This window comes from Sphaeramia orbicularis, chromosome 20 (genome assembly GCF_902148855.1).
Source record: "Sphaeramia orbicularis chromosome 20, fSphaOr1.1, whole genome shotgun sequence".
Lineage (NCBI taxonomy): Eukaryota > Metazoa > Chordata > Actinopteri > Kurtiformes > Apogonidae > Sphaeramia > Sphaeramia orbicularis.
The window spans coordinates 43,226,462-43,249,949 of record NC_043976.1 but is presented as its reverse complement, the minus strand read 5'-3'; the positions used below and the strand labels follow the sequence as shown (position 1 = coordinate 43,249,949).

At 35.7% G+C, this 23,488-nt stretch overlaps 2 protein-coding genes across 2 annotated transcripts in view; one reads left to right on the top strand and one right to left on the bottom strand.

Annotated features, from left to right (window-relative positions):
• Positions 1-8,944, bottom strand: part of c20h18orf63 (chromosome 20 C18orf63 homolog) — a 32,998-nt gene extending 24,054 nt beyond the window's left edge. Inside the window, exons 1-4 of the mRNA XM_030123028.1 lie at positions 8,809-8,944; positions 7,035-7,113; positions 5,618-5,674; positions 3,187-3,298 (exon numbers count right to left, since the gene is read on the bottom strand). Of these exons, the coding sequence (XP_029978888.1) occupies positions 3,187-3,298; positions 5,618-5,674; positions 7,035-7,113; positions 8,809-8,939 (379 nt within the window). The 5' untranslated portion in view covers positions 8,940-8,944. The remainder of the gene's footprint in view (positions 1-3,186; positions 3,299-5,617; positions 5,675-7,034; positions 7,114-8,808) is intronic.
• Positions 8,945-12,751: 3,807 nt separating this feature from the next.
• LOC115411382 (cytochrome b5-like) lies at positions 12,752-22,205 on the top strand. Its single transcript, XM_030123494.1, has 5 exons — positions 12,752-13,039; positions 16,801-16,929; positions 19,370-19,399; positions 20,609-20,643; positions 21,698-22,205. Exons 1-5 carry the CDS (start codon positions 12,902-12,904, stop codon positions 21,780-21,782), a joined length of 417 nt encoding a protein of 138 aa, XP_029979354.1. The 5' UTR covers positions 12,752-12,901; the 3' UTR covers positions 21,783-22,205.
• The last annotated feature ends 1,283 nt before the right edge of the window (positions 22,206-23,488 follow it).

Sequence of the window (23,488 nt, the reverse complement as noted above, 5' to 3'; positions counted from 1 at the left end):
AGATTTCAGGCCTTACATTTACATAAATGACAGAACAGGCCTCAAAGTTTTAAACCAACATACACTAAAAACACACCAAAATGCACTAGAATATACATAAAAATATGCAAAAATACACAAAAACTACACTAAAATATGTAAAACATACACCACAATACACTAAAATACACAAAAGATGTACTAAAATACATAAAATATGCGCTGAAATGCACTGAAAATACACAAGAATATGACAGCATAGATCCACTGTAAATAATATATACATAAACCTATACATTTTTAATAGACCTGTACATATCTATTCACTGTAAAACTGTAATTTGCACTCTGTACATATTGTCAATATAAATCCTCACTGGAAATATATATACATAAACATATATTTTAATAGATCAGTTCTCTGTATACATCTACCCAGTTATTCATATTTATCTGAACTATTCTCAACTCATTGTTGTCCTTGTCTCTAGTCGAATGTTTGTTTATATTAGGTGTGTTTGGGTTTATGTTGAAATTGTACGTTATGAGCTAAGAAAAAAAAACGAAGCCAAATTCCTTGTATGTGTTCACATACTTGGCCAATGAAGCTGATACTGATTCTGAATATACATAAAAATATGCAAAAATACACTAAAATACACAAATACTACACTAAAATATCTAAAACATACACTACAATACACTAAAATACACCAAATATACACTGAAACACAAGAAAAACACACTGAAATACATAGATCGTGCACTAAAATACAATAAAACACACTAAAAATACATTAAAGTACGTTTAAAATGAGTTTATTGCTTATTACAACTGAACTGAAGGTGTGTGAAATGGTTAAAAATGTCGATGCCAACTCATTTTATCACCTCTGTGCACTTTACCCATCCTACCACACACAGCACCTAGCATTAGCTGCCATTGACGGCGTTCAAGGACCAGCTCCAGAACTTGGTCAGCACCGTGGTCATGATACTGAGAGGAAAATTAACCTCCAAAGATGAGGAAAGGCTCATGATGATGCAGCAAATATTCACATTTTACCACAAAAAAAAAAAAAAAACGACTAAATTATCAGCGTAGTCTCAGATTAATGCTCTTTTAAACACAGGTTTTGTTTGTGAATCTTGGACGTTCTGAGGTGAAATGAGCTGTTGTTTTCTTCAGATGAATGACGGCTCTAATCCCATCAGTAAATATTGCCTTTTATGACCTCGGTTTGTTTCTATATCTGACTGGGTGTGAGGTGAAGGATCGGCCCGGTGTCGCAACACCATCCACCAACCACCTTTGACCAAACACGCCTCGACTCGCTGTGATGAGGTCATCGACCAAACGCCAACAGGCCTGGATCGCCTGTCCGTTCAAACACAGCTTCAGCTACAGTTTAATCTGACCAAATCACCTCCAGGAACGTGTACTCAGTGTTCAACTGATGAAATTAGAATGAAAAAGGTTTAAGTGACGTAGTTTAGACTCAACATCTGGAATAAACACATTTAAAACCAGGTCGTTATCATTCATCATATTATCGTTATCTCCTTCAGAGGATAATTACAGATCACAGCAGGTCCCAGATACAACTTCGGCATCCTTCTCATCTTGTTACAACTTTTACCTCTTTTTAGTGACTTATGTTCTGATCTTGTTACGACTTTTACCTTTTTAGTGACTTTTATGTTCTGATCTTGTTACTTTTACCTCTTTTGGTGACTTTACGTTCTCATCTTGTTACAACTTTTACCTCTTTTTAGTGACTTTTAGTGTCTCATCTTCTTACGACTTTTACCTCTTTTTAGTGACTTTTATGTTCTGATCTTGTTATGACTTTTACCTCTCTTTAGTGACTTTTATATTCTGATCTTGATATGACTTTTACCTCTTTTTAGTGACTTATGTTTTGATCTTGTTACGAGTTTTACCTCTTTTTAGTGACTTTTATGTTCTGATCTTGTTACGACTTTTACATCTTTTTAGTGACTTTTATGTTCTGATCTTCTTACGACTTTTACCTCTTTTTAGTGACTTTTATGTTCTGATCTTGTTATGACTTTTAACTCTTTTTTAATGACTTTTATGTTCTCATCTTGTTATGACTTTTACTTTGTTTTTGTCTTGTTGCGACTTTTTATTATTATTGTCTTGTTGCAAATTGTACATTTTTTTGTGACTTACTTTGTTTTCTTCTTTTAAATTACTTTAATCTTGTTGCGACTTATAAAAAAAAATTTGTGGCTTTTACTTTGTTTCCATGTGTTCTGTTGTTTTCATCTTGTTGCGACTTTAGGTCAGTTTTGTCTTGTTGCGGCTTTTACATAATTTTTTGTGACTTTTACTTTGGTTTGTTCTTTTACATAATTTCTGTTGGGTTGCGACTTTTGCATAATTTTTTGAGTTCACCTTCTCATCTTGTTGTGACTTTTACTTTGTTTTATACTTATCGTCCTGTTGCAAATTTTAAATTTTTTGTGACTTACTTTGTTTTCTTCTTTTACATAATTTTCATGTTGCAACTTTTATTACATAACTATTTCTGTGACTTTTATTAGTTCTGTTGTGTTCTGTTGGTTCTGTTGGGTTCTGGTGTATCTGTTGGGTTCTGTTGGGTTTTGTTGGGTTCTATTGGTTCTGTTGGCTCTGTTGGTTCTGTTGTGTTCTGTTGTGCTCTGTTGGCTCTGTTGTGCTGGTTGTGTTCTGTTGTGCTGTTGGTTCTGTTCTGTTGGTTCTGTTGTGTTCTGGTAGGGTCTGTTGTGTTAGTTCTGTTCTGTTGGGTTCTGTTGGTTCTGTTGGCTCTGTTGTGTTCTGGTGTATCTGTTGTGTTCTGTTGTGCTCTGTTGGTTCTGTTGTGTTCTGCTGGGTTCTGTTCTGTTCTGTTGGTTCTGTTGTGTTGGTTGTGTTCTGTTGTGCTGTTGGTTCTGTTGTGTTGGTTCTGTTGTGTTCTGCTGGGTTCTGTTCTGTTCTGTTGGTTCTGTTGTGTTGGTTGTGTTCTGTTGTGCTGTTGGTTCTGTTGTGTTGGTTCTGTTGTGTTCTGCTGGGGTCTGTTGTGTTAGTTGTGTTCTGTTGTGTTCTGTTGGTTCTGTTGGGTTTTGTTGGGTTCTGTTGGTTCTGTTGTGTTCTGCGTTAAACCTTGAACTCTGTCCCTGTCGTAGATGTTCTCAGGTGTATCACAGTGAACACACACATACCGCAGATGAGGTAACGTCCTGCTTTGTTCCAGCGGGGGGACAGTCTGGTGACCAGGGAGAAGGACAGACAGCACTGGAAGACGCCTGGAGACACAATCTGAGGACAACTGACCTGGAAAACACACAACACACACATGTACAACTAAACCATAAACACTAAACAGGGTTCATACCAGGGCCGGTTCTAGCCTGTCATATTAGGGTGGGCTGGTTGAAATAACAGGTGGGCAACTTGGTTGGTGGGTACAGACGATAGTAATAGTGTCCTGAAGGCTGACAATTTCAACTGCAGTCCTGACAGCACTGAAAAGAAGTGGTTTGGGGGTTTATGTAAGTACTGTATAAGAATCACTTTATTGATCCCCAAAGAGAAATTCAATTGTCGGGCAGCTCATCTGAGTTCATTTACTCTTTAATATAAAATAAAAATGATTTTAAAAGTCCTTCGTGCATATTTCTTTTCATTGGATGAGCTTGGAAAATAAAAGAATGAATACTAAAATACTAACAAAGTAAATGATTCTCACTGTCGCCAGAATTTATACAAAAAGAAGGCAGTCTACTCTTGTTCAAACTCAGGTTGAAAAATGGCACAGATAGAACAACTGCACAAACAACTGAAACTGGGCCAAAAGTAAAAACAAAAAAACTAAATTATATGTTTTCATATTTCACAAACCAAAAAAGTCTGATTCAAATTCAATCTGAAAAGTGACAAATGACAATGAGAACAACAATCTCTCTTTTTCATCTAAAACTCTGAAATTTAGACTCAAATGTCAGTAGAACTATGTACATATAGACCATCATGACGAAATTATTATAATAATTAATATAATTTAGTGACAGAGATCATTTGCCCCTCACTTGGTTTTTGTCACTTCCTTGGGCGACGGCTGAGAGACCCAGTGTGTGTTTTATTGGCGCTGCTTTAGTCAGTGTGTGCACATATAACGTGATGCGAGTGGCCGCCGAACTGGGCCAGCTGCTCTGCAGGAGCCCAGAGACGATGCTCAGCCCAAGAGCACGTCAACAAGTCACAGATACAGTGAAACTCCGATAGAGAGAATGGTGGTATTAAACAGAAACCCCAACAGGTGCAGCAGTGACCTCGATAGGTGCAGGAGAGACCAAGGAGGGACGTTTAACTCCCCACAGCCCAGAACGGACTGTGAGCTGCAGTACGAGCCAATGAAGCGCTCAGGAAATGCAAAACAATAATGACAACCAATCACTGACGGAATAGGGCGGGCTGTAGGCTGCCCATCCAATCATAAATAAGAGCCAACGGTAGTGTAGTCTGTGATGTTTTTCTATTGGATAAACGTTTTCCCTTAACTTTCGATTGGGTGGGCAAGATGGACATTTGCCCCCCGCCCATGCCTACTGCTGGCCTCGGTTCGAACACATTTTTCAAGGTCAAATTCAAACATTTTAACCCTTTGAAACCTGACGTGTCGTGGCTGACTCACCCTGTGCATATGCAGTTTGGATGGATGGAACTCTGTCACTGTTTGTGCTGTTGGAAAAATTCCAAGTTTCTGAAACCTGAGACGTTGCGCTTAATAGTTTTAATTGGCTAATTATGGCAATTTCACTCAGGCCTGTACTAGACTCTGGGGGGGGGGGGGGGGGGTCACCTCTGTGTAAGTAGTGTTGATCTGGCATCTAACCTGGCAGAGTTAACCCTTTCATGCATAGTGGTCACTACAGTGGACAGCTATGCTACAGCTATACTGTTGTATATTGATGAGTTCTGTTGTTTTACTTGCATATTACCCAACACAGTGGACACTTATGCACCACCCCATACACTGCAATTCATCCCATTACTGTAACTTTGCTGTTCTTGATAAACCTGATCTGCAGTAGCATGTTTGTGTGTAAATCAATTACTAATTGTTATTAGACTGCAATTAACAGTTTTCTCAAGCAAAAAGGCTATTTTGTACAATATCTCCATGAAGTGAGTAATAACTAGTATTAGAGTACGATAAAATGTGAGAAAACAGATTAGCTGCATCGAAAATGTTTTTATTTCATAGTTTTCACACAGTATATGACTTTCTGATGTTGCGTTTTAAATTCACATTTCTTTGCTTCAGAAATTAAACACATGGTGTCCAGATGAGTTTTTGTAACTACATGAAAATAGGTTCATTAAAAAAAGTCAATCACATTGTTTTTTTGTGCCTAAAGAGGAATAAAACCACTCAGGAAAAAAACTTGACTAAGGTTCTCATAATTCATGCATGAAAGGGTTAATTTTAAAAAACAAATAAATCACATCACACAGTTATAATTGGAATCATATTCAAACACTTCTCAGACCTTAAAAACACAACATTGAAATTAAAGTATTTTCAAGGATTCCAAGCATCCGTAATAACCCTGACTAAAAGATGACAAACACCTGCCCTGGTCATCTCACCTTCAGCCGGTGTCTCCGCCCAAACGCCTGGACAACGCCTTTCTGGAAAAACGGGATCTGGACGATCACAAGACGAATAGAGGTTAAAGGTCAAACTGGGGGGTGTAATATAAGATGAAATACATGGTCATTATCAGACCCATCAGTGTGGCACTATTTTCCCATTCTTGACCTTTTTTTGTACAATTAATCAGACAAAAGTGTCCACCATGACGTTCTTCCTGTAGCCAAAATATTTTCCTCCAGTTTTCTAGTTTAGAAGAAACATGTTTTTCACACAAAAGGAATAAAAGTGTGTCTTTACATGTTCCAGACCGCTGCTCTAGTCACTGAATTCACTACTGTTAATATAAAAATATAGAATAAGTATTTGACTAACAAGCCACATCTGCCCATCACCATGATGATGAAGAGCTAAACAGACCTGCTAATATTCAGAAATATGATCACACTGTGTTGTATTTACGCAAAAATAATCTGACAAAACTAGACAAAACATTAGAAAGACTATGATTAAGCTTCAATCAGCTGCTGAAGTCTACAACCAGCACCACATCTGGAACCCAAAACATCCAAATATGTCCTGAACTCTTTTGTTCACAGTATATGAGATTTAACAGATTAATTTACTAAGGTTTTATACGAGTAACAAACTGAGCAAAAATCATCAACCTGAAGCAAAAACAAACAGAAAAAATGAACAAAATGAAAGAACAAATAAACAATTTCAACAAAATAATCAAGAAAATGAAAAGATAATCAACAAAATATACAAAAATAAAAAAAAAGTTAACAAATTGAAAAAATAATAATATACAAAATGAACACAATATTCAACAAAAATCAACTGAAATGAACAAAATAACCAACAAACTGAATTGCATAATCAACAAAATGAGCAAAATAATCAACAAAAATATTCAAAATATTTAACAAAATGAAAACTTTTTGCAACAAAATGAAAAAAACTGAACAAAATATTCAACAAATTGAACAAAAATTGACCAAATAATCAACAAATTGAGCAACAATTAACCAAATAATCAACAAAATGGACAAAAATTTACAATATAATCAACAAATTTAACAGAATAATCAATAAAATGGACAAAAACTAACAAAATATTCAACAATTTGAACAAAAATTAACAAAATGGACAATAATTAACAAAATAATCAGCAAAATGGACAAAAATGAACAAAATAATCAACAAAATAATCAATAAAATGAACAAAATAATCAACAAAATTTACAAAAATTTACATAATACTTAACAATTCGAACAAAAATTTACAAAAATAATCAACAAAATGAACAAAATAATCCATAAAAAGGACAAAAATGTCTCAGTCTGATTCGACATATGTCTGATATTTGTAACTGTTTGTGTTGCGTTAAAGCTGATGAGTGACTGACCGCCATGACCACCGAGATGTCGGTGAATGAATCCAGAGCCGGAGATGCCAGGACATCAGAGAAAAGCAGCACCAGCTCCCTGACAAAAAAAAACCAAAAAACAGAAAATACCGTTCAATCAGAGGGCAGACGATGACCACCACTATGACCACATAAATACTGAATGTTCCTCTGTCTTACTTTATTTCATTCTTGTATATTTTCATCATAATCCTGAAGGTTCAGCCTGTACATTTCCATCTGTCATGTTCTGACCTTAAAAACTCTCAAACCACTAAAAATTGCCTGGTTCTTCAACGTTTTCATATTGTTGCATCTTTTCTCTCCAGTACTTTTGTCTAGTCGTATAGTTTGTCGTTTTCATGCTGTTGGATCCTTTAAATCAGGGGTGTCAACTCATTTAGTTCAGTTCCACATTCAGCCCAATATTATCTCCAGTGGGCCGCACCAGTAAAATAATACCAGTGAAAAAAGTAAAATTATATTATGATAATGTTTACATCTACAACGTTTCCTTAAAAATCTGAATAACATGAACAACTTGAAATGTCTTTAGAAAAAAAAAGTGCAATTTTAATAATATTCTGCCTCAATTTATCAGTTTATCATTAACACATGTGCATTACAACTTACATTACTATTACAAATACACAGAACATTTAGTACCAGGCAGGATATTAGTAAAATTGCTTTTATTTCTCTTAAGGCATTTCAGGTTGTTCATATTTGTTCCGGTTATTCCCATTTTTTGTAAAAGGATAGTTACACAATAAACACTTAGTTACACAAACATTTTCATGGAATTTTACTTTTTTTCCACTAAAACAAAGATAAAATCTGCAGTTTTCATTATTTATTGGTTATTATGATACTATTTTACTGATCTGACCCAATTGAGATCTAATTGGTCTGTATGTGGAACCTAAATTAAAATGATTTATCCACCATTTATTGTTAATATCTTCAGTGTAATTCATCCTTCAGGCCAGATTGGACTCTTTGGTGGGCCAGATTTGGCCCCCGGGCCGAATGTTTGACACCTGTGCTTTAAATCATTTCCAACTTGTTGATTCTTTTGCAAATAATTAAACTCCAAGTAATAGCAATCTGCTGTTTATTCTGATAATTATCGATACGCAATACTATGTAAATGTTTTTCATGAATTCCTTTGTGCTGTATTACTCCATTATGAGACGTATTGTTTAACATCTAGGTTGAAAAAACAGAAAACTATGAAAAACCTGATATGTCTTCAGAGAATTACTTGTAATCGTACCAATATTCTGTCTGTTTTTAAATGTTTTGTGTATTTGTAGATCTACACTGATCTGTAAACTGTAATCCACATGTGGAAATCATAAATTGAGGCAGAATATTGGTAAAAACATACCTGCTTTTCTTAGGAAATATCAGGTTGTTCATTAAACTCGCATTTTTTAAAGGTCAGTTTGTCAATGTAAAGATTTTCATAGTGTAATTTGACGTTTTTCACTCTAAAACAGAGAAAAGTTTGGAGTTGTCATTATGTTATTATTTTACTTGACATTATATTGATCTGAATGTAGAAGTGGAACTAAAATTTGTTGATATCCATTTTCTACATGTTCATTTGACATTAATTCCACTTAGCTGGGGCCTTAAATGCCTTTGGTTGCATCTAAACCTCATATTGTTGGAGGAAACGTCATCTTCAAAAGGCTCCAAATGAGCCGTTTATTCTTGGTTCTTCAATAAAACTTGGTTGTAGATTCTGGGTTTGGTTTTGTCATTCACCTGCAGGTTCTGATCTGTTTGGTCCTCGGTTCGTCCTCGTCGTCCTGCAGCGTCAGAGTGATTCCACACAACGTCATCAGATCAGGAAGTCTGAGGAAAAACAGAGCTGGATCCTGGACTCGTACGCTCATCGTGAAGAAACCTGTACGATAACACAACAGACACACAACAACCGACAAACAAAAGGCTCATTTCAGTCAGTTTATTAGAGATGAAGCATGTCTTTTTCACATTAGTCCATCTAAATAAAGGTCTAATAGTATGGTTCATGTCACACCATTGATTAACTGATGCATATTTTCCTGTAAAATAAGCCAAATATTCATTAATATTTTAAATTAAATATCTAGGTCTTACTTATCACTAAAACACAGATAATCATCATTAAAAGTACGGTTTTTATTTCTTAAATACCTTTTAATTTAAGTTTGATCATGTCATTATACTGTATTGATCAAGTATAATCCATGAAATGATTAAAAAAACACTTAAGTTGTCTGCATTTCTCTATTAGACCAAGTGAAACTGTATTAACTTCCAAAAAGTCAACAACTCTACAGTGAAAATCTTCATATTTTCTACTTTTCAGTCCCTGGTTTTAGTCTGAGTTTAGTCTGAGAAACTAAAAATGTGAATATTCACTAATAGGCTAAGTGATTAAAAACATGTTTTATTTCCAATAATTGTGAGAAAAGAACATGTTTTTATAACATTAAACATCCAATTATGGGATAGAAAGCCACAAATGAGATAAAAATGAGAAAAGTACTTATTTATTATAGTTACTGACAAAGTAAGTCATTACATTAAACTTCATAATATACAATTATGCTCTTCTGACAAAATACTACATAATTTTAAGTGTGTCAAAAAGGTTCTAGTAATTAGCCTAAAAAAAAGACAACACACGTCTAAAACAGTCGTTCTTTTTGGTCGTTTCTGTTTTTCTGACTTATTTTTAACCTCAGGTCGAAAAACTGATGCTAATGCTAATGCTAACGAAAACTTTAGCTAAATGAAAACTAAAAGTCTCCTTTATCCTGACAAACTCACCCACAAATTCAGGTTTATGCCTAACAGTAGGAGTTCTTATATGCCGTCAGTTATCCTGTTTTCGCTATATTTATCGCAAAAAAATCTAATTTTGACGAAATAAACCAACAAAGCTAATCTAAATTTCAGTCAAAGCTGTTCAGGGTAAGAAGAAGCATCACTCTGTTTCATTTTACAAGAACCGAACACAGATGACTTAAAAAACTTCGTATAAAAACTATTTATAAGGATGACGATAGAAATATATTTTATGCATATTTATGGTACTTGATTAACCTGGTTTTTTTATCTTATAATTTAATCATGCTTTTAGATGTAAAGCACTTGGGGCTTCATTATGTTGTTGTAAAGTGCTATAGAAATAAACTTTGATTTGAAATATACATTTTTCATTGTCATTTTTCATCATTTTCATCATATTTAGCATAAGATGCTAAATTACAATTAAATGCTGAAATTATTTTTTTTTTTAAATGCAAGATTACAACCTAAAATGAACACATTCTTAAGAAACATTAAATTTATAAATAGGCATTCATCAAATAGAGAATGATAAAGAGAAATGTATTGATTTAGGTTCATTTTATTTAATTAGATTGTTGTAAACACTTTTCAGTTCAATTCAATTTTATTTATGGAGCCCAATATCACAACAAAGTTGCCTCATAGGGCTTTACAGAAATCAATTAAATTAAAATTGATTAAAAAAAAAAACACACACACACACAATGAAAATAAGCAGTCAAGTAACTTTAAGAATCATCAGCATTTGTAAAACAACAGCTAAAATGTGTAAAAACCTTACAGTTAAACCTTGTTTCATTTATTTAATTTAAACACAGTGGAAACTTCATGAGAATCAATGAGAAACAAAACAAAAAAAACTATGAATAACTTTAACAATTGTATCAGTCTTTGATACCATTGATACTATATTATTTTTTCTCTTTTAATTTCATTGCACATATTTATGACAATAAAGGCCTTCTGTTTTATTTTATTCTATTCTATTGAGAATAAAAATGAGCATTCGTCAGAAACAAATGATTTTATGTATTTTCTCCAAGTATCTACTGCTTACTGAACTTAATAATCACAGTTTGTTCAGATTCCTGTTTTAATCTCAGAATATATAAAACTTTGGGGTATTTTTAGTGGATAGTTCAGGGTGTGGGAGTGAGTGTATATTTAAAAGACGATCTTTGATGTGGAAGCCACTGTAAATGGTCCAGTTTTCACTCGTTTCTGACGCTGTTGTCGCCGTTTTAAAAATGGGGAGGCTGAAACCGGAAGTTTTGGTGAACTCTTACCTACTATTTTTTTTTTTTTTAACTCTTGCCTACTCTAAGGCGTCGTCGCTACGCCTTGTTATGTCAGTGGCGCAGATAACGACCTCTGTTTGCGTGAGAACCCAGTCCACTCCAGTTGAACTTAGATGAACTGAAAGGGACACAGAACTGACGGCGGAGGCGACCAATCACAGAGACGGAGAGAAGAGGAATGGTGACGAGGGCGGGATCTGAAGCTTAAACAAGCGGGAAAGTTTTAGCGCAAAGCCGGAAGTAGTTTGTCAGAATAAAAGAAAAACTGTTGCGATTTGAGCTTTTTTCCATTCAGAGGAAAAACTAGAGTAAAACTAGAAAAACCGAGTCTTTAATGAAGGAAAAGATTAATGGAAGTTTAAAAAACAAACTGAACCCGATGTCAAATAAACAGACGATTCAAATGATCTGACATCAAATCAGAAACAACAAACTGAAAATAAACATTATTAATTAACTTCAATCCATCAGTGACAGAAATGAAACCTTATGATTTTTCTGGTTTACTGTCGGACTCATTAATAAGTTTGGTTTTTTAAACACATTTTTACCTGCATTTATTGATTGATTGATTGATTGATTGATTGATTGATTGTATCTTGTTTAATCTTTAATGTCATTTCTGCCATTCTTCATTTTATTCAACTGTCATCATCTTCTATTACATTGTTTTTGTTTTGTTGCATCTTCTTTTAACTTACGTTGCTTTTTGTCTCATTTCATCATTTGTCTTTTCATTTTGTTGCATATTTTCATTTTATTTCCTTTTGTTTCATATTTTCCATTGCTTTGTATTATTTTTTTCTTTTCTTTTATCATCTTTCTTTTTATTAATTTATTTATTTTTGCAACATGTCTTGTTTATTGCACCTTTTTCATCCTGTTTCATCTATTTCTCATGTTTGACACAACAAAAAGATGCACCAGAAAGAATGTTTAAGATTTATTTATGTGGAAAAGCAGAAAAAAAATACTGATGTGACTTTTTTTGTTTTGTTGTTTTGTTTTTTTTTTCCTAGAGGGAAGTAAATTAGAAACACAAGGGCTATTTGTACGGAAGCGTATTGCATTCACACAAAAAAATAAAATTCGGCTCTGTTTTTCCGAATTAACGAGACTAAATAAGTTTTTAAAAAAGATCAGGGAAAAAAAAAACAGCCGAATTTAATTTTTTTCAGAAAACAGTATCTCATTAAGCTGCTTTATGTCTTTAATCTATTCTTGTATTTTATTTTATTTTATTTATTTAGTATTTATTTATTTTATTTTATTTTAGTTGCTTTAGAATAAAGTGTTTGCCAAATGTATAAATGTAAATTAATTCAGAAAAACAGAGCTGAATTTTTTAAACTTATTTTTTCTCGTAATTACAAGATAATTATCTCGTTAATTCGGAAAAAAACACAGCCGAATTAATTTTTTTGGTGTGAATGCAATACGCCTCCGTAAATTCCTGCTAACAGATGGTGAATTTACATGCGCTGGAGACAGATGTGTGATATAAATTGTAATTCATTTCGGGGTTTTATTGTGAAAGGCTCAACCGGAAGTCCCGTCCTGTATCCGTGTCCGGTGTCCGCCGTGGAACCGGACGGTCGGTGTAAACTGGGGTAAATGTCGAGGAGTTTGTGCGGAGTCACGGTGCTGTCCGCCCCGGAGGGTTCATCCACACACACGCAGGGTTTCTGTCCGAGCTGCCCGGGTTTCAGGACGCACACATGGGGGAAAAGTCCGCGGAGGCACCGGAGGGGGTCCGGTACTACCGACTGAGCGAGATAGAAGAGCAGAACACCTTCAGGTCCACCTGGATCATCATCAACCACAAGGTCTATGACGTCACCAAGTTCCTGGAGGAGGTGAGGGTCCGGACCCGGAGGAACCGGGTCCAAGAACCAGTGAAAGACTGGAAACCAGGTCCAGAAAAGTTCAGGAGTAGTGAAAGGGTTAAAGTGGACTGAACCCAGAGCAGAACAACACAGCAGCTGAAGAGGAAAAGCAACAGTTCAGGAAGAAAAATATTAAAAATAATAATATAAGAAGTTTAATGACAGTCAAACATGGATGGTAAAGTCATGTTAGTTCCAATGGACCGGACCGATAAAAATAATAAGATAATATTAGATAAATAATGACAACTCCAAACTTTACTCTGTGTTTTGGTGTGAAAACAGTAAAATTACTAAATGAAAATGTTATCTACAAACTACCCTTTACAAAATGTGAACAACCTGAAGTTTCTTAAGAAAAATAAGTATAATTTTACCAATATTCTGCTTCAGTTTATAATTTCCACATGTACATTTTGTTTCATATTTGTCATATTGTGTCTCTTCATTTTATTCTATTGTCATCATCTTACAGATCACAGTGGATCTACAAATACACAAAACATTTAATAACAGGCTGAGTATTGGTACAGTTACACTTATTTTTCTTAAGACATTTCATGTTGTTCATATTTTTCGGGTTATTCACATTTGTTCTTAAAGGATAGTTTGTAAATGTAAACATTTTCATGCAATTTTCCTTTTTTTTTACACTAAGAAAATAAAATTAAAACTACTTCGGAGTTGTAATTATTAGTTGGTTATTATGGTAGTATTTTACTATCATATTAGTTTGAATATGGAACCTGAACTACAATGAGTTTAACATTCTTTATCTATATTATAAAAGCCAAGTGGCCTGTATATGTGTGTGTGTGTGTATATGTGTGTGTGTGTGTGTGTGTCTCTGGAATCACACTAAATCCGTACAGAGCCGACTGCTTCAGTTTGGCATATTCCCAGATTTTTGGTCGAGGAAGACAGTAGCAAAAACGTCAAGTTGATAGGACCAATATTTTGGGCGACATTAGTAGGTTTGAATACAATAACCTTGTAATCACGTTGCTATGGCTAGAAGGCTTTGGTGGTGACTGCTGGACAAATGTGGTACAGCATTCATGAAAACACAACAGTATAAAAACGACCACATCTAGAACCTGTAGATCCCCACGGGTCAACGCTCTAGTTGTTAATATGTTCAGTGTGGGGCTGCACGATTTTGGCAAAAAATAAAATCCTGATTTTTTTTCTTCTAAAAACTCGATTTTCGATTTTGAGTTCGATTTTTGGGTTAAACTAGAAAACACAAAAGAAGTCAGCGTGTCATTTTCATGAGCAGCCCACAGTGCAAGCCACTGCTCCCTACCGCAAATCTGTGATGGTATCACGTGATGGGCCCACAGAGGGTTTTTTGTTTTTTTTCATTAAATCTTTATTGAATTGTATACAAACAATGTATACAACAAGAAAATAACATAACAAGTTTACCAAGGGGAATGTCCAAATCAGAGCAAATACTGATGGTTTTTACAGCCTTTTTGGTTCCAGATTTATCTAACAGCTTTAAATAAAGTTCAACAATTTTCAAAAAATAAATAATATTTGGTTTTGTGTTACAGAACTTACATTTGTGAATGAAAAATTTAGCAAGTAAGAGAAATAAATAATTTTTTTTTTTCTGGGTATCTGGTCCACAGAAGTGATACCATTGTAAGTCAGTGACAGACATCAGTCGTGTGTGTGTGGACCACAGAATATGAGTGATCCTCATGCGGTTCTATTTAAACTGGGGGATCCGTGTGTGGAACAGACCGACCCAGGACACACTGGAGGGATAATATCCCTGGAGCTGGTGCATGTGTGTGGGCAGGGGGCTGCCTGGGCTCCTCTGCTGAGGCTGATGACCCCGAGACCCGGACCCGGATCGGAAGAAGACAGTACAGTATGGATCCGGGACAACGGAAGATGAGTGATCCGCATACAGCTATATTTGAATTGTGGGATCTGTGCGTGAAACATCGGCATTAACACATTTAAAGTCCGGTCATTAGACGGACTTCTGTGGAAGACCACTGTCACAGATAGGAGGAGGAGCCTACAGTAGCCCACAGTTGTGCAAGAAAGATGAAATCGATTTCACGATTTCCCTTTTTAAAAAATCGTCCTAATTAAAAAATCCAATTTCAATTTAAAATCAATTAATCGTGCAGCCCTAGTTCAGTGTAATATTTGCATTTCACAAATTCACCTCATGGACCAGATTGGACCCTGTGGCGGTCCGGTTTTGGCCCACGGGTCGTATGTTTGACACCCCTGCAGTAAAACACCCTTCCAAGTCCATGTTTCCACTGTGGACCATCTCAGTCTGGACCTGAGGAGACCACATGATGGACTGTAGAGGAATGCCCTCCTGTTTTGGTCTGATGTAGATTCTAGATGTTCTACAGTCCTGGTCTTTGGTGAAAGGTCTGGACTTCATCAGGACAGTTCAGGACTTGGACCAGAACCAGGACCTGGACTCTTCTATTATGAAGACATGTTGGAATAGATGCATATGCGTTTGAACATTGGATGGAATATTCCAGGTGTTTCTGTAGAAGTCGTGGTCTGGATGGAGCAGATGTTGATCTAGAACCTGTAGATTCCGTAGACGCTCATGCAGCCCCAGACCATCACTGATGCAGGATTTGGACCCGAACACTTAGAACAAGCCGGATGGTCTGTCTTCTCTTTAGTCTGGAGGACTGTGTCCACGGTTACCAACAAAATCTCACATTCTGATTGGTCTGACCTCAGATCAGTTTGACACGTTGTCTCAGTCCATTTGAATGAGCTTTGGTCCAGAGAAGACGGTCTGGTTCTGGATCCTGTTCACATTTGGCTTCTTCTCTACACGATGGCGCTTTAACCTGCATTTGTGAATGTGACGGTGTTTGGTGGAAGTGTTTCTGAGTAGGGCTGGAAGAAAATACTGGTTCTGCAATATATCGTGATATTTCATTTCACGATAGTGTATCGATATTAAAAAGTACTGTATCAATATTTTTAGGTATTTATTCAAATGTAGATATGGTGGAGGTTCCTTTTTTGTTTTTTGCTTTTCTTTATTGTTTATATCTTATTTATTATTATTTAACACTGTTTTATTAAATAATGGTTATTTGAAGCATCCTAAAAGCACTTGTTGCTGTCTGAGAGGCAGATGGTAGTTCCTTTGTTGGGATTGCACAAAAGTAATGATATGATGTTAGTTCTGAACTAATAGAATATGAACAAACAAACCAAAAATTGCCTTTTTAACAGTATCATGTTATATCGTGATACATCGTATCATGACCCTACTATTGTGATTTGTATCGTATCACCAGATTCTTGCCGATACACAGCCCTTAATTGTTTCATCACAAGATGCTGTTTAATTAGTGGTTGTTTTACAGTTTTAACCTGTTTTTAGGAACTTCTTACATGAGGCTGGACCTGAAGACGTCCACAAAAAAACACAAAAACCCAGTGAAGCCTCTCATGTGAGGGAAACTAGTCCAGTAAGAAACTGAAACAAGGGTTTAGGAAAGATCTCAGCAGAGGAACAAGATCAGTTTCTTAATTTTAACAGCGACACCAGTTGTGTAACTTCTTCATTTAACAGCTTTTTTTTTACTGCTTTTCTAAACTTGTCTAAATAATAACCTGTTAGATTTGACGTATTTTTCCAGTTCTGAGTTCTGGTTTACCTGACCAGTGAACCCTCGTCGTCCTCATCACAGACTGTGCGTTTGTTTTTTTCACCTCAGCATCCTGGAGGGGAGGAGGTGCTGAGGGAGCAGGCGGGCGGAGACGCCACTGAGAGCTTCGAGGACGTGGGACATTCGACCGACGCCAGGGAGATGGCCAGCGGCATGGTGATCGGAGAGCTGCATCCGGTCAGTATCTGTCCGAACGGTCAACACACACAACACCAAACCATCTGAATCTGGACCCAGGGGACAGAGGGCGACTCCAACTCCCAGGATGCATTTCACCCACTGGCAGCTTCAGACTGTGTTAGCTGCTCGGCTAAAGATTGAAATATAGCGAAAACACGAAAACAAAACCTGGTGTTAAATGACATTAGTAACCATGGTAACAGCTTTGGTTCTCCACTGCTCTGATTGGCTTCTTCCGCCCCAATAACAGCAGCTGATTGGACAGAACCAAATAATTCAACCTTTGAACTGAAGCCAAAAACAGAAATGATGTGTTGGTCGTCTAGATCTGATCTTATCTTTAAAATATATCATTAGTATTTAATAATAAAATGAATTGAGGATTGAATTAAGTTAATGTTTACTAGTGATGAAATACTCATTTTATATTATTTATGATTAAATAAATATGTTTTTCTTTTGTAAATAGTGTCTCAAATATGATGCTAACGAAACAGAAGATTAGCTACATTTACTTTATTAAACTCAGCCTCTAAAATGAACGAATATTTGCTCAAATGACACAAACCTTCATCTGTTTTGTAACTTCCTTTCTGTCTGACTGACCTTTTTTTTTCTGTCTGACTCTACTAGCACACTTAGCTTGTTGGGCAACATTAGCTGATGTTAGCTCACTTGCTAATGTCAGTTAAATTTAGTTCATAACCATCCATCCATCCATTTTTTTCCGCTTCATCCGGGGCCGGGTCGCTGGGGCAACAGTCTAAGCAGGGATGCCCAGACTTCCCTCTCCCCAGACTCCTCCCCCAGCTCTTCCGAGGGGACCCCGAGGCGTTCCCAGGCCAGCCCAGAGAAAAAATGCCCCGTTTCCACTGCGTGGTATTGACTCGACTCAACTTGACTCGGCCTTTTGCATTTCCATTACGAAAAAGGACCTGGAATCAGGTACCTGGTACTACTTTTTTGGTATCACCTCCGCCGAGGTTCCGGGACTGGGGACCAGATACTAAAATGTGACGTGTAAACACTGCAGAACACTGATTGGTCAGAGTTGTCTCTGTGACCCGCCATTTTACAAAAAACAGATGCGGAAGTGGACAGTAAATACAGCGGTACATGAATCCACATGATACCAGCCCAAAACTACACCATGGTCGGTCCAGGAGCTTCAGTCTTTGGTGGCCGACGTAAAAATTCAGACAAGACAACACGCAATGAGTGAGTTTATCAGCAACTCTCTGAACGGAAATAACACACCGCATCGCTATGACGTCCAGGTACTGTAAAGTCGGTAGTATCTTGTAATGGAAAAGGTCTCCAGGAATACCGAGTCGAGCTGGTTCCACATAGTGGAAATGCAGCTATAGTCTCTCCAACGTGTCCTCGGTCTTCCCCAAGGTCTCCTCCCGGTGGGACATGCCTGGAACACCTCCCCAGGGAGGCGTCCGGGAAGCATCCGAAACAGATGAGTTGTTTACAGTGAGTTTGGAGCATTTCCAGAAAATTTACTCTATTTCCATTGTCAAAAACAAGCTTTTTCAAGTCGAATCTAAATCGAGCTAATGTTAGCTAGCCACGTAAAAGCAGTTATTGTGCTGAATTTAACTCACATTCGCTACAGCTAAAGCTAACGTTAGCTTGTAGTCATAAATGATTAACGTCAGTTATTCTGTTCTGATCTGACTTTTGTTTTCTAATCTTTCATCTTTGTGGCTCATTTGTTTCATCGTTTTCTGGGATCATGAACAGTAGTTTTATGATATTAAGTTACCATAATAATATACCAATATCCCATACCAGAATATCCAGTATTTGTACAGGTTTATTCCCTGTTAAACAGATTAAACTGTCTTTATCCAACAGGTCTGATAAACATTGGGTTTCATTTGTTTTTAAAGCCCTCACTGGTCTTTTACCGTCTTATATTCATTTTTTAGTGTCTTTTAATGCGAGTCAATCTCACACTGTCGGTTCCTTCGGTTCGTACTGAATTTGGAAAGTCCAGTTTTTCTTCCTGTGCACCTGAAACACTGTCCAAAACCATCTGAAACTGGCTACACTTTTTATCATTAGGACGATTTAAATCCTTAATCACTTCTTCTTTTCCCTCCAGCTGCTCCTGTTTTCAAGTAGATGTCTTTGTTTTTCGTTCATCTTTATCACTTTTACTTTTTGGTACTTCTAATATGGCATTGTATGTTTCAAATATTTTGTGTTTTAAATCTGTAATTCCATCTTATTTTACCTCCAGCTGCTCCTGTTTTTAAGTAGACTTCTCTGTTTTTAATTTGTCTGTCACTTTTACTTTTCGCTGTTTCTGATATGTGCATTGGATGTTTAAAATGTTTTGTTTTGTCTAATAAGTTTAAATAAAGGTTATGAATGAATGAATGAACGAAACTGTAACTAATTGAACGTTTGTGTCGTTTTTCTTCAGGACGACAGAGAAAAGATCGCCAAACCTGTGGTACGTACGGTTACCTTTGACCTTTTAATCATCATCAGTGTCTTTAGTTTCTTGTATTTTTTATTTAGTTATTTATTTCGAACATGCAAAGAAACAAAATAAAACAAAATGAAGCAAATTAAGACAAAAACAAAATAACATTTAAATGAACAGAATCTATCTTCAAGTACGTGCAAGTCTGAATTTTGCACGATCAAAAATAAGGGTGTAAGAAAGTATCTGTTCGACAGTATATCACGATATTTCATTTCACGATACTGTATCGATAATAAAAAGTACTGCATCAGTATTTTTAGGTATTTATTCAAATGCAGATATTGTGGAGGTTCATTTTTGTTTTTTTGTTTTTCTTATTTTATTTATTATTATTTAATGCTGTTTTATTAAATAGTGTTCGTTCCTTTGTTGGGATTGAACTAAAATACTGTTCCGATGTTAGTTGTGAACTAATAGAATATGAACATTTGAACAGGATCTGAAACTGGAATGTCTGTAAAACAGAATTTCAGTTTGAACACAGGAACATTTTGTGATAGAACATTAGATCTAGGGATGTAATGATTACCGATACAACAATAAACCGTGGTAAAATTGCAGCCGGTTAGTATTATCGTTTAAATGCTAATTCTCATGATAACTGTTTGATTACCGCACTTTTAGGGGAAAAAAAAACCCTATGTAAAGATCTGCTTTTATGTCAAATATTTGAGTATAGTTTTAATTTATTACAATTTTAATTTTCTATACCTAATATTTGGAACCAATATTCACTTTTAAAGTCTTTGAAAAGGTTCGTTAAGCATCTGTGTGTTATTTATGCAATAAATTATATACATTTTTCAAATCGGATTTTATATATTTTTTGTGTTTTCTGTCCTTTTCTGTTTTTATAGTAGGTTAAAGTGAAAACAATAATAGACAGATGATATAGATGAAGTTGTGCTAAAAAAAAAACAGATCCCAAACATGTGTATAGGAAACATTTGTTTGACTGAAAAATGGACAAAATAGGCTCAGACCACTAAGGGTTAATATTTGAATGTTTCTGCAACAGAAGGGACATTGTACCAGTTATTGTATTTGTTTTGTTGGGTTTTTTTTGTCAGAGGTCATCAGTTCATTAGAATAGCACCGTTCTGACCTTTGACCCCTGAGGACGCCGCTGCGTTTCCACTTATGTAACGCTTCTTTGCCGTTTGTGTTTTTCAGGAATCGAATGTGACCACGTTGGAGGACGACAGCAGGTAAAGGCGTCGAACCTGGAACGTCAGGGTTTTCCAGGGTTTTATGGACGTTTAAGTCGACTTTGACTCATTTTCCTCGTTTACCTCGACCTTAAACGACTCTTAAAGCTTTTGTTTAATGATTGACTTCAGCTTCTGTTGAACTTTAACCTCAGGCTCTTTGAAAACTGAAGCTGATTTACAGCCAAAACTAACAGAAGGATTCACAACAAACACAAACACAGTCACGCATTCATGGACAGCAGCTTTGAAAATGGAATTAGAGACGTTTATGGAAAATAAGAGCAGAAAAAGGAAGAATCACACCTTCATTTTGAACCATTTGGAGCAGATTTTGTGCATAATTTTGAGTTCTTTTTTTTTTTGTTTTAGCTTTGTATTTCTATGATTCAGTTTAACACATGAAAATAGATCATTATTATTATTATTATGATTATTATTATTTGTATCCTTTCATCTGGTGGTGGAATCCGTTTTCCTCTTCCAAACAGCCTTTAGTCTCAGTCTTTCTAAATCAAACGTGTTGTAGGTTGAACTGAAGCAAGTGAACGTTTAGTCGTAAAGTCCAGGTGTTAATTATTAATTCTGTTCCAAAAATGAAGGAAAAAAACGGTTTCAGTCGGATGCGGTTCGGTTTTATTTTAACCACAAACTACAAAAGGAAATGTTCGGACCTGGTTCATGTGGGTCCTGTGGTTGATCTGGTTCACCTGGTTAATGTGGTTAATCTGGTTAATCTGGTTTCTGTGGTTGATCAGGTTAATGTGATTAATCTGATTAATGTGGTTAATCTGGTTCCTGTGGTTGATCTGGTTAATGTGGTTAAACTGGTTAATCTGGTTCCTATGGTTGATCTGGTTAATGTGGTTAATCTGGTTAACATGGTTAATCTGGTTCCTGTAGTTAATCTGGTTTCTGTGGTTAATCTGGTTAATCTGGTTCCTGTAGTTAATCTGGTTTCTGTGGTTAATCTGGTTAATCTGGTTTCTGAAGTTAATCTGGTTTCTGTGGTTAATCTGGTTAATCTGGTTCCTGTGGTCGATCTGTCTTCCAGTTGGTGGTCTAACTGGGTCATCCCCCTCCTCGTGGCCGCCATCATCACCCTCTTGTACCGCATGTACACCACGGACACCGACTGACATCGGCGGCCTCCAATGATGACATCACCCGCCACCTTTTGAGCGACAGCCGCAGCAGCCAATAGCAGACGACCTGTGTGGCGACGGACCAAAGGCTGCGACGGACTGAAAACTCAGACCACTATGTAACCGACCAATCACATCACATTTAATGAAGCCATTTATACAGAATGTATTGTGAATTATTGTGCGTTAATGCTGTTTTCTATCATCTGTACCAGTGGATGTAAACATTATGAATGTAAATGCTTGTAATTATGCAGAAGACGAAACACTGTTTTCCACGTGTACGTCTGTTTTTTCTGAATCTGAATGAATCACCACGAAGCCTTAAGGAGATTGAACTGATTTAGGACAGTTTTTCGAACGATGGAAGGAACTGGACCAGTCTGATCAGAATAAACGGGAACGTGATTTAAACCAGTCGGTGTTTCTGTGATGTTTGCAGATCCCAGGTCAGTTATGAACGAACGTAGAACCGGAACAAGTTAGAATGAATCCACGTTCGTCGAGTTCATACAGAACGTAGGGGGTTTTTTGTTTTGTTTTTATGCAGTTTTTTTTGGATGCAATTTTTTTTGTTGTTGTTCTTAATTTTTATTTTTTTTATTTTTTACAATGTTTTGTTTTTGTGTTTTTTTACGTAATTTTTTTCTTACACTTTTTTTGTTGAATTTTTATGTTGTAGGTTTTCTTTTTACAACAATTTCGTTTATGTCATTTTGTGGGTTTTTTTCATAATTTTTTTCTTACTCTATTTGTTGAATTTTTATGTTTTTGTCCATTTTTTTTTACAATTTCGTTTTTATGTCATTTTGTGGTTTTTTCGTAATTTTTTCTTACGCTTTTTATTTGTTGAATTTTTATGTTTTTGTCTTTTTTTTTTTACAATTTCCTTTTTATGTCATTTTGTGTTTTTTCATAATTATTACACTGTTGAATTTTTATGTTTTTGTAGGTTTTTTCTTTTCACAACAATTTCATTTTTATGTCCTTTTGTTTTTGTTGCGTTTTGTTGTTTCTTAATTTTTTTATGCTTTGTTTTTGTTGTTTATGTCGTTTTGTTCTTAAGTTGTTTTTTTTAAGTCATTTTGTAATTGTTTTTATTTTTTCTTAAATATTTTGTGACATTTTTGTTCTTGTTTTTGTTGCTTTATGTTCTTAAGTTTGTTTGTTTTTTGGTTTTACGTTATTTTGTTTGTTCCATTTTTGTCTTCTTGTGTCTTTTACTGTTTTATATTTAACCATAAAACACTGATGTCATTTACCCATAATCCTCAGTGAGTGTCTGATATTTAACCCAGTCTAAACTGCACATGTTGTCATTCTACTGCAGTCATTTCATTAAACCTGTTGGATTCAGACGGAAACTAAAAAAAAAAAAAAAAAAAAAAAAAAAAACATCAAAACCAAACCTGAAAAAAACACATCCAACAGTGAATCAGAGGAGACTGAGATAAAACTGGAATAAAACTGACCTGGTTTTTATCTCAGGGTTGAAAACTCACCTTCGTCCAAGGCCTCAACACCGACACAAGGACGTTTGTGACGAGAATCTGCAGAGAAAAAAAACACCAAACATTCAGTCAAACCTTCATCTATTTAAGACAGAATTAAACCCAAAAAACAGACAGAATGAAGCTGAACGAGTTCATTCACCACATTTGAACTCATGATTAAAGTTACTTTTAATCTTTGATTTATTA

Bases quoted from the DNA above. Each gene is read 5' to 3' on its own strand.
- LOC115411382 (XM_030123494.1), top strand. From the start codon at position 12,902: ATGGGGGAAAAGTCCGCGGAGGCACCGGAGGGGGTCCGGTACTACCGA. The intron at 16,930-19,369 runs GTCAGTATCTGT...GTTTTTCTTCAG, and splicing joins TGATCGGAGAGCTGCATCCG to GACGACAGAGAAAAGATCGC. The intron at 20,644-21,697 runs GTAAAGGCGTCG...TCTGTCTTCCAG, and splicing joins ACGTTGGAGGACGACAGCAG to TTGGTGGTCTAACTGGGTCA.